Consider the following 11,789-nt stretch of genomic DNA (forward strand, 5'->3'; position numbering starts at 1 on the left):
TCCTGAGGATTAATAGGATTGACATCTTACTATTGTGAGGAAAACAACAAGTGCAGACTTAGAAATGAGGGGGGATAGAACCCGAAAGTTAAGCATGCTCAGGCTACGGAGGGGGGTGATTCAGAATCACGCAAAAGAACTGTCCCTCCCCCTCTGGGAGGACTTGTTCGATGCACAAATCTCATATTAGGTCTCTTATTCATTGCTGAATCTACTCGATGGCTGGTAGTTTGCTCGTATTTGGACTTTCATTGCATTGCATTGCACTGCATGCTGCTAGTGCACTTTTATGTCCGTCCTTTAATTACTTTTGTATATGAAAACATCATCAAATGGAATACCTGTTGAATGTAGATTCACGGTATATTCCCCGAGCAAGTCCCAATCATCGCACTCACCGGCATATCGGTACATCTGAATAGACTTTGCTTTGCTCAAAGCTGACTTAGACAGAACTTCTTGTCCATGCTAAATCCTTCTGTATAACTTAAAACAAGGTCTAAAATAGCAGGGTTTTTTTTTTTTGCTAAACACATAGTCACCCCTATCCCTATGAGCACCCTTCGAGTGACTGAGCCAACATGTGTTAAGATTGACAAAGTCATCACAGACGCATGAAAGAATAAAGCAGTTACATCCTGAAATAAACGCAGAAAAATGCAAGCACCCATCCCAAGTCTAGAACTTCAACTTGGGTTAGACAGGTTCCACCACAAGAAACCTAACAATCCAATCACTCAAGATTTCTTACAACACCATATAAACTGAGAAATTGGTTGTTACATTGACATGGTCAATCGGGTTGGACGCAGATATTTCCCCCGTTGCCAAATCTACATCCGACCCCTATGGTTTTTGTCTAATATATGAATCATCCAGGGACATCTGACTGATATGCAAATCTGGCAGGAACACTCTTCTCCTTCGCCTCGAAATCTTGCAGGAACATACTTCGCCTCCGTTTGCGCCATGGCTATTCCATTCATTGTGAAGAACGTGCCAGAGACAAAAGGCAAGACCTTGGAAGAGATTCAGGCTTCAATAAACTGCGGCACATGAGTGGTTTGGAGAAAGTTAGATGACACATTTTTCTTTGCTCTAGCAATTGTACGCAATGTGTATGAAATCTGTAACGAAGATGTGTATCAGGGCAGCTAAAAAGTGCACAAGATTTCCATGTTGGTGTACCCTTCAAGAGGATTTGCAACTGCCTCCTCTTCTATTAGATTTACCAAAACCTTATGATATATAGTCCAACTAAAGTGAGTTAATTTGCGTCCGCTGATGCCATCAGCTGAGAGCAAGCAATTACAAAGCTGTAAAGCTGCAGTGCTAAGCATCAGATAGGGTAATGTAAAGCAGCAGGCAGAATATGAGGTATTGTGAAGTTGTAACCGATCAGATTAAAGTGAACTGTTTCACAGTACCAGATATACAAAAAAATCAGGAACTCCTGAGTAAGTTTCAGGTGACAAACCTGATAATTTAAACAAGAGTGGCTTAGCCATCAGCAGGCCTCTCCTCCTCCTCAAGCTCCATTTTACATATGAAGCACTCCCTCTCAAAAATCAGGAACTCCTGAGTAGGAAATTCAAGACATTTGCTGATATTAGAAAAACTCTGCACTGCAGTTATTAGATGAACAAACTAAAGAACGTGATGTAACCTGTAACTGCTGCTGGCTGAACAAGTGCATCATCCCAGAATCTGATGAAGCAACTAACTCAATGAGTTTATCACAACGGTCTAGAGAATCGCCAGCTTCAGAAAGGGAGATGGATGCCTACAAAATATTAGCATCGGACATCAATATACCATATGCGTACTGAAACAGCAGAACAGCAACCATTTCGTCTATATTCAATGTAGTAGGGCAGATACTTGCAGAATCTATTTACAAGATCACCTGCATGGATCGTAGAATTGTTTCTGGCAGGCAGCATCTTCGGCAAAGCCCTCGAATGATATAACCAGCAGTACTTTCAACCGAACCATGACAATCAGAATACCAAGCATCAAGTCGTGAAATTTCCATTGAAACTCCAGGTTGAAACCGATTGAGTTCACCTACAAAAATAAATTATCGATATAACTATTGCACAAAATATTATTTGCATTCAAGAAAAAGAACTGAATCGTACTTTTGTTCTAAATTCTAGATACCTTTAAAGCCAGCGGCCATAATTGCAGCAAGAAGACCTCCATCATTGGCTTCATGAAGACCAAACCCATCACCTTCTGTTGCTAAGCAACGGAGCGCAACTTCAATACAGCAAGGATCTTTAGACGAGACCTTAACTTCCACCTGTCCATGAATTATACAGTCAGAATTTGCAGAAGCATTCCAACAACAACAACAAAGCCTTTAGCAGAAGCATTCCCTAAAAAAAAAAGGTTGCAGAAGAAACCATCACAAGCAATAACTAGAAATTGAAATGTAAGAAATTGAAGTGTAAGCTTTAATAATCCTTAATAAACACCAAGGCATGGTCTGTAATGTACAACACTTCATATTATATCTTGGAAGCATAATATCCATATGGCCTTCAGGAGAAGAGAGATGGACTCGACCTTCAGCTGACGATGCAGCACATCCTCTTCGCTGATAGTTGAATAAAGTGCACTAGTCAGAGCCGTGCATGATGTTGCATCTGGAGTCATGCATTCCCCAGAAGGTAGACAGAGTATTGCCGTTGCATGCAACTCAAGGAAAACAAGCTCTGATGACTCAAATGGGCTTGTCTCGACAGCATTTAACCATGGTCTCTCTTCCCCTGATACAGAAAACCAGAAAATATAAAATAATGGCAACAAGTTCACCACCGTATACTTTCACATGTTTAGCGGTTTAAAAAGCATATTTGTAGGCTAAAGGGCCATAATGATATAAACATTTATTTGTTTTCGAGAAAAGAGGTTTGTGTTTCGATGAAAGTTTATTACTTACTTTCTAATAACAAGAATGCTAACCCCAGTGTTTGTGTCGCTGCAGCAACAGCTTGATCCTTTTCTTCTGCCGAAAGCATTTCAGGGGGAACAGACGAATTCTCCATCTCGCATCTAAGCCAACCCCGGTATGTTGCATCCAGGGAGTAATATTCGTGCTGTCTCACCACAAAAGCAATTACTTTGTCAAGAATACCAAGGTACTGACTAAACTCTCAGTGGAAATACCAGTACTGGAAGCATCAAGAGAAGAAGCACAACACATTAGGACAAAAAATGAGATCTTACCCAATCTTCAAACTCTTCTAAGTTATCAGACACCTCTTGATCTTCCAGCGAAAATAAATTTTCCTTTTGTTTCAATGGTTCGGCAAGGATGGCAAGCAACTTATGTGGTCCTACTGGTAGTTCAGGGACTCTCCTCATTGATATTAAGGAAAACTCTCTGAATAGTGTGTTGCTGATGATAAAGAAATTGATGGTAAGTTGCAATGCTACGAAGTATAAAGGAGGATAAATATCTTGTTTCATCAACCAAAAATAAGTTCAACTCTCACAAAGTGAGAAAAATAAATGAGTACTGTTTTAGCAATCAAAGAGGAACTCAATGGTAACAAAGAAAAAAAAGATAAGCAAGTACTGTTTACTGATATATTTCAGCAACAAACATACGGACGCAATGCAATAAGAGAATAAATGTTTCCAGGACCATGCAGGAGGGCTGCATGTATTGACTAGCAAAGTTTTCTCTGGCACAAGAACAAATTAGATATAGTTACCTATGCATCAATGCCCGTATCAGAAGTTTCCCTGTGATCGTCTCAAAGCCTGGAATTGAGGATGGTGGTGTGAAGCAAAGCCACTGAATGATCATTGCCTTCTGAAGTGCTTGCAGGTGATGCTGTTCCGCAACATCAGAAAAATCTTCATTGTACTGATGGGGTTTTGTTTCTCGAGACCTTGAAAGAACTCTGCACTAAATTAAAATCTTGTCAGAACATGTCCACAAATAAAGATAAGTTAAATATGTGAAATTTGGTGTATTTCATTGTTATATGTATCCCCACAATCAGCGAACCTCTCAATTATCTCTTCAAAACAAGCCTTGGATGCATCTCCAGATGAGAATGGCAAATACTCCACAGCAGAGAGGAAAAGCTTGTACATGGTATGCAAGCTGTTGCAGGAAAAAAAGGTGTGATGCCAGCTAATCAAAGTCTTGGAAGCAAAATAAACCATCAGCAATAACACATTTGAGAACATTTCAGTGTGAAAGAACAACAACATTCCTAGCACAATTTTTATGGGTAAACATAAAAAGTTGAACATGCAAGTATTGTACCAATTATACTTTCTATGGAATTGTCATAAATCTAAGGCTAAAGGGAACTGCACCGAAGACACATAGCTCACAAACTAAAATCTACTGGTAAATATTAGAACAAACATGAACAGCCAATGACAGGTACATCATGCACTAATATGTCACAGAAGATTACAGAATACTAATATATGTAACAATTCCCAGATTGCAAAAATATAAAAAGGTATAATCACATTTAGTAATACCTGCTATTTAACCTTAGTTCCATCATGTCCACAAACAAATCAATGCAAACATCACGTTCAAGCTGAGAGGCATATACTCCAACCAACTCTTCCTGCCCCTCTGAAAACAAGTATCTCACGTACCTGGAATTAATCATTAGCTTTTCCTGCTGTGAAGATTAAGAAACAGGCAATGTACCAACATAATATGGAGAAAATAGGAATAAAAGATTCATCTGAAGATCAATGACCAAGCTTAACCTTTAGTTAAGAGAACAGTAGAAGTAATGGAGTAAGCCCTTGACCCAACAAAAAGAAAGAAAACTACTTATGCAACTGAATACTTTTCATAAAATTATATTAACTGACACAAGAAAGGCCTTTTTTTAACCAAACAGATGCCATTTTAACATGACATTACTCCAAAAGGCTAAAAAGGCTCAAAGCCACACAAAGATTGGTAAACAATACTTACATGTTGATGATGAGATCACCGACAGTAACCAGCTTTTCCTCAAACTCGTCTTCCATTTCATTGCTGAGAAGGTATCTCAAAACAAGAACAATATGTGCCCCAAAACGTATCATGTCGGAATCATCACGGGACCTAATTGGACCAAGAAGTTACTCAAAAGTTAAATAATAAAGCAAAACTAAATATGGGGTTATCTAAACTAAAATCATAAAAGGAGTACCTCAAGACGTTTTGACCCTCTTCAATGGAAGACAGCCATGACCATAGAAGGTCAAGAAGATGAGCTAAATTTCCACTCATGAGATTCATCTACCAAATAAGTAAACATGAAATGGTTAGGCAAGTGAACGATCGTAAATTGAATTATACAGCTATTGGAGAACTCCATTTACATGGAAAGTAGTTCGAGTATTTGTGTTTATTCCAGTTAATAGCATGAGTCATCAGAATGTTTGATTGACTCACAATTTTTTTGCAAAATACAGATTTAGTAGAACGTTAACTAAGATAATGCTTAAATACTTGGTTTTCAGATTAATCATCTACAGATTCAGAACACATGTCTAAACTAGCCATCAAACTGGCAAATTGTACAGCAACTGTAAATTACTGCCAGTTTCCGCTTATCTAATGTCAAGTAAATTATCCAGCTGTACTAGAAAACATTAAATGAACTTAGTAGAGAAATTGCATATTCTTCACTCTTGGAAATGTATCTTACCTCAATTTGTCGATGCTGCTCCCGACATGCTCGAGAAACAGTTTCATGAACAAGGTCACTGCATCGCAAGTGACACATATAATAAGCAGGCAAATAGTGTATGTGTGGAAGTTCTAAACAATGTTAGTACAGCAGTACCTTGAGTGGAGTTTCTGCAGAAGTGCAGCTATATCACGAGGTTGCTGATCAAGAACATGATATGGCCAATTTTCTGGGCCAAGCTGGGTTCCATTCATATCATCATCAAACTCTTTCTCTTCTGGTCTGCTGGTTTGATATTGAGATAATTCTATATCCACTTTCACATCTAGCCAGGATTTAGCCATTGCCCAGCAAGCTGACTAAGAGATGAAGGTAAGAAACCAGCATCAGAGAGAATAACATTGGATCAGATTAGAAAGGCAGGCTTAGAAATGAATTGAATAATATACATACCTCCCAGTCAGTACAGATTGGCAAGGTGCGCTTCAAGTTACTGCACTGTAAAGCATATACAGCCATCTCATACTGGCCACCATCGTGTTCAGCAATTTTCTGCAATAGTATAATTAATTTAGAGTTGAGTTTAACAAAGTATTAAGTATTGGCAACATATACACACATAACTATTTTGAAGACAAAACCATTGTAACATTTACAGAACCACATTAAATATAACAGCAAAGCGCAAAGCAGCATAGTTCAACAACATGAGTACAGCACGGGAGTTTACCTCTGAAGCACAATAGGATGCCCATTTCCAAAGACGCCACTGCCGTCCAATACCACTTTCCAGTTCAATTGCTTGTAGTGTTCTAGAATTTCCATTCTTGAGCATGGCCTCCAGGGAAGGAAACAGATCTATGCCACCAAAGGGGCAAAGAGTGGCAGCTCTCCATGACTGAATATACTCGAGGCGTTAGCATCAAGTGGAGGTGATCCATCATAATAAATACATATGCCTATACAAGCTGACCAACCTGTCCAGCAGATCGGCACAATTCACATGCCTCTTCTAATCTTCCAGCTCTCAAGAGAGTCCAGATATCTTCTAAAAGCAATTCATCTTGCTTCTGCTTACACATAAAGGAAAGGTGAGTTCTGATTTTACTAGAGGCAAATTCTAGTTACTTCACCAGAGATGATTAATGAGAAGAGATCTTTAACAACTGAAAGAGATTTGTCTTCTTTGTAGTGCTGTTAGTCCAGTAATTACTGCTTTAACTTAGTAAATAATTAAATTTGAAGGTTAAGTACTAGACAGTTATCCAAGGCATCCTCTTAAAGTGAGATTATGAGGTGAAAGGTGGCCTATTACCACATTAAAGAGTATCAAAAATATTCTGGAAAGGTCAAGTAGAACCAATTATAATGCATACTTGCAGCATTTTAAATATCATAATAAATTATTAGCAGCTTTATGAAAGGATCTTTACACTGTATTCGAAATAGATACCAAATAGCCTACCTTGTCATCAGGAAGAAGTTGGGCTACTTCACGAGTTGGAGCATCAAAATCCACATGCTTCACTATATTAGAATCATTATTCCTTCTCTTTAGGTACCTCTGTGTACGATGCCAAACACCAGAACTTGGTAGATATGAACCAACATGAGATCCTCTCACCTACAGAACAGAAATATAACACCACAAGAAATGTGTGTACCTCTATCATCAATTTGCTCATGAATAGTAAGTTAAATACTCTGTTACTCCATAGCTCATTGTGTGATTAAACAAAAGCAAGGTCATTCAAGGAAGAAAAATAACTACTGAAATTTAGATGATCAGGATAGATCTTTATGAAAGAGCGATGTACACATGAGATTTACTGCCTCCATCCAGTTTTATTAAGCGTCTTCCATTTTGGCTTTTGTCCACAATTACAAGGCCCACACTTTCTTCCATATACTTTTGTTCAATTTCCCTCTGTTATGCACCGGTTGCATGCCATTAATGTTTGTTTGCATGAAAAAGTCAGAATGACGCTTGTATGCACTTACTGCCCATGCTCTGGTTGCCTGCATTCTGATTTCAGTGCACCAAATGCAGCGCCTTGAGGCAGAGTGACATTTCACATGCATGCTTGCATTTCCTTTCACAGATTATTTGATGATGCTGGTGTTATTAGGTGATGGAACAGAGAGCAGTTGCATTGAATATATTGACAAATATTAATTAGGGGTAATTTAGACAATTCTAGTACCGTGTTGATCATTGTTCCTTCTATATTCCTGTTCAGAGGGAGTACATTGTAGCTTAATACCAAATATTTAAGTTAACATATCGTGGAGAGATGTATCTGTTTACTTTGCTAATTCTTTTATTGATGGAACTTCTAGAATCTATATTACCTAAGGCGGGTTGTTCCATTCAATCAATCATGTTCCACTACAGGGATCCCACGTATCAAACAGGAAATAGAAAAGACTAAAGTCTTAGTAAAAAACATAGCATGGTTATCTTACCTTTTTCTCCAAATCAAGACTTTCAGAAGCAAGTCCTTCAAGCCAAAGTACAATCCGCAGACACAATTGTGCTGTAAGATCTGTTGCAACATAGCGGCAAGCCTCCTGATGGGATGTAGTTGGTGACTGTCAACAACAACAAAATATCCTTTAGATAAATCCACAGATACAAGCACATGAATAGAAGGAAAAGACTTTAAGACATTCACAATTAGAAATGTAGCTTACCATGAATAGTCCTTCAGGAAGCTCTTCATTTGCTGCAATGTAGCACATGGAATTTCATGCATGGCGTAGCAAACAGTTTACTTAGAAGAACGTTGACTTATAGCCACTGCTACTTCAACTGACTTGTCATAAAAGTTATTACCTTTCCCATAGAGGTACCAAAGAAGTGACCAAGAAGCAGCTTCATCCAGTAATAGTTGTGCTTTTTGCTGCATAAGTTTATCCTCCACCATCCGAACCTTTCCTGTGGCGGCATACCTGAAAATTAAAAAGCATCCCCACATTAGCATCCACAAGCTACAGCACAGGCATCTATTACCTTGGAAAATAAAGTACTTGTAGCATAATAATTATTCATCTTCACGCGATGAAAAAATAATGATTGTGGTGTATATCAGTAAAGTGTAATGTGGCAAAGAGTTGCATCCAAGAATTGGTCAGCAGTAGAATATGCCAATCATACAAAGTCATACAATGGAGCATTATTACTAGTGTAAGGCAATATAAAACCTTAGTGACTCTGAAGCATTTCTACATGTCCTCTCAAATTGTAAAATCACGTCCGGGAAGGGCATCAATCCTACAACAGAAGAACACATCAGTAAACACAAATAACCGCAAGGATATAGCTAGATAGTATGTGTTCACAGATTTCTGGTAAGCAAACAAAAGTACAGGTTTCTCCATGCTATTAATCTAGTACTCCCTCCATTCCATAATTTTTGTCGTGGTTTTGGTAATAGATATGTGTGCGCCAAGTCCTCTGCTCACGGGAAAAAAAGAAGGAAAAGGCACATTTCTCTAAAGTTGAGAGCATGACTCAAGCACCTTTTACTTCACTATTCACTGCTACTTGAAGATTTGTGCAGCTTAGTTTGTGGGAAGCCTTTTTCACTAACTTATTGGTTAGTGAAAATTAAACAAAACAAAAGGGAACGCAATGACATGGATCATATACAAACAACGGATGTTAATAATAATAACTACAATGTGTAAATACAATATTCAAATTAAGAACTGTCAGCAACGGCAGAGCATGCTAGATTATAAGCATCACTGCCCATATGGCATTGTCAAACTGACCTTGTATTGCTGAATCAAGAAGGGATGCAAACGCTGTAAAAGTTGTTTCTCCTTCTCGTGGCATATCGTCCTCCAGCTTGACTAGATTCAACATTGATCTTGCCGCCTTCCTACCTGAACCACCATCCAGCAGTTTCGGTCCATTCAAGCCATCAACGTCGGAATAATCAGCAGCCTCCCGCTTGACTTCTTCAAGTAGTAGACCAGCATTGGGCCGCCTAGGTATGCTGCTTCCATCACGCAACGCCCTTGCTTCTGAGAATCTGGAGACTGAGGTCCCCAACATTGGGGAGTCGTTTGAAGAAGATAGTCTCTTCCTGAGTAAACCACAAGGGAAAACAACAAAATCAGCTAGCGTAGCAACTAGTCCCAGTAGAGATACTGAAGTGGCATGTTCTCACATTTCACACAAGTAGGCTACATTAACCCTTCCAAGAATGTTTTTGCTACACTAGGTACTGGCACTGAATTGCACAGATCTTTACTAGAATACAACCTGCTCGGACATCGAGCACTTGCAAGCACTGAGGTGGGTGTTCCATGTGGTCACAAATACTACAGACTTAGTGTGCATTGCCAATATGGCAATATCAACCCACCAATTGGGTTGTCTACTTGTCTGCTGTGCTCTGGCCACCAAATAACCAAGTCCGGCCCAGGCACGCTCCACATATCCATCAAATTATATGATCGCATCACGGCAGAGCTACTAAAATACTACTTGAGAAAATGACTAACACGCCGCAATTATCCAATTACAGCGGATATTCTTAAAATGCTGTCAGGGTGGGATGAGCAGTGAGTAGCATATGACCTGATTCAGTGACGAATAAACCATTTGTACCAAACATCTGAGCGTCAACGACTGAATTCTATCGATTTCCCCACTCACTCTGACTCCATTTCGCCACTCGATTAGCGGCGAGTCAGAGCCACCACGCTCGCCTCCACCGCTCTACCGAACCACCCGGACCAGCCAACGCCAGCATTCGAACTCGAGAGGCGGAAGAGGAAGAGGGCGTGCATCTCTCACCTGTAGCGGCGGTACTCCTCCCGGAGGCGGGAGGACTCAGGGTCGAAGTAGCCCGGCGTCGACATTGGCGGCGGGGACGGGGACGGCGACGGGTCCACCTCCATGGGCCGGCGCGGCGTGGATCCGGAGGGGTTAGGGTTTTAGGGCCCGCTCGGCCGCCCTCCGCTCCCCAGAATCCTCGACTCCACTGCCCGGTTTGCACTTCTGTTTCAGATGGAGTGGAGCGATGGCGGCCGGAGGCGGTGAGGATGGCCGGTGTTAGTGCGGGAGGTTGGGCGGCGCCGTTCGGGCAGGGGCGGGGAGGGGAGGGGAGGGAAGTGGAGGAGAGGAGGGGATTGCGGGCCGAGCGAGGAGACTGTTATGACACGGGCCACTCCGGGAGGTCGGCCCAGGTCCACTACTAGATGGAACAGAAGTGAATTCCAGGCCCAGAAGGGCGACCCAAGACAAAATCGCTGCGGACAAAAGGACCCGAATCATATATTTTTTTTCTGTGTCTCAATTTTTTTTCCTGGCCGGTTCCTTTTCCTGTTTTACTTCTCTCCAGTTTTTGATCATTTTCTTTGTACTCACTCCGTCCCATAATATAGGACGTTTTTTGGCACTACACAAAAAACTTCCTATATTATGGGACAGAGGGAGTACTATATATTTGTTTTTATTTTTCGTTTAGTTTTCCCAAATTCCTGACTTTTTTATTCAAATTCATGAATATTTTTTCTAAAATTCGTTAACTTTTTCAAATTCATTTTATTTTCTTAAATTCATGAAAAAATTTAAAATTCTATTTTCCCCAAATTCATGTACCATTCAATTTCATGATTTTTTTTAATTCATGAACTTTTTTTTGAATTCTGTGAAGTTTTTTCAAACTCCTGAGCCTTTTTTCAAAGTCCATAAACATTATTCAAATTTGTGAATTTTTTTTAATACACGTACTTTTTTCAAATTTCACAAACATTTTTTCCATATCCAAGAACTTTCTTCGAACTCATGAAACTTTTTTGAATCTGTGAACATTTTTTTTCTAATTCAGTAATTTTTCCCAAATTTGTGTACATTGTTATGGAATTTCCTTCTTAAAATTTTCAAACAAAAATTCTGTCAAAATCAAATGCCAACAACCCATGGCCAGTGGTTAGCACTCAGTGGTCGATGGTGAACAATGAACCATCTCTCGCATGAGTGCCCGCTCGCTCGCTCGCGCATGAGATCCACTGTGTTAGGTCGGCCCACGAATTCTTTGGCATGAGCGCTGGTTGCATTATCCGCCAGGTGCAACGAGTGCTAAGGAGGAGGACTATAAC

The 11,789-nt window shown here is 39.9% G+C and overlaps 1 protein-coding gene across 1 annotated transcript; it reads right to left on the bottom strand.

The window, feature by feature from the left end:
* Positions 1–568: 568 nt before the first annotated feature.
* Positions 569–10,789, bottom strand: LOC119319116 (nuclear pore complex protein NUP107-like). Its single transcript, XM_037593615.1, has 25 exons — positions 10,483–10,789; positions 9,450–9,766; positions 8,877–8,946; positions 8,509–8,624; positions 8,367–8,398; positions 8,139–8,264; positions 7,138–7,296; positions 6,650–6,742; positions 6,403–6,570; positions 6,126–6,224; positions 5,829–6,031; positions 5,691–5,748; positions 5,190–5,278; positions 4,970–5,101; positions 4,516–4,638; positions 4,025–4,123; positions 3,726–3,917; positions 3,235–3,406; positions 2,948–3,104; positions 2,572–2,774; positions 2,164–2,305; positions 1,907–2,067; positions 1,667–1,783; positions 1,478–1,578; positions 569–1,046 (listed from the first exon to the last, which is right to left on the bottom strand). The coding sequence occupies exons 1-24, from the start codon at positions 10,584–10,586 to the stop codon at positions 1,501–1,503; spliced, it is 3,210 nt and encodes a 1,069-aa protein (XP_037449512.1). The 5' UTR covers positions 10,587–10,789; the 3' UTR covers positions 569–1,046; positions 1,478–1,500.
* Between the last annotated feature and the right edge of the window lie 1,000 nt (positions 10,790–11,789).

Source organism: Triticum dicoccoides, chromosome 1B (assembly GCF_002162155.2).
Source record: "Triticum dicoccoides isolate Atlit2015 ecotype Zavitan chromosome 1B, WEW_v2.0, whole genome shotgun sequence".
NCBI classification, from domain to species: Eukaryota; Viridiplantae; Streptophyta; class Magnoliopsida; order Poales; family Poaceae; genus Triticum; species Triticum dicoccoides.

Bases quoted from the DNA above. Each gene is read 5' to 3' on its own strand.
- LOC119319116 (XM_037593615.1), bottom strand. From the start codon at position 10,586: ATGGAGGTGGACCCGTCGCCGTCCCCGTCCCCGCCGCCAATGTCGACG. The intron at 5,279-5,690 runs GTAAGATACATT...CTTATTTGGTAG, and splicing joins AGCAGCATCGACAAATTGAG to ATGAATCTCATGAGTGGAAA. The intron at 2,068-2,163 runs GTATCTAGAATT...TTATTTTTGTAG, and splicing joins TATGGCCGCTGGCTTTAAAG to GTGAACTCAATCGGTTTCAA.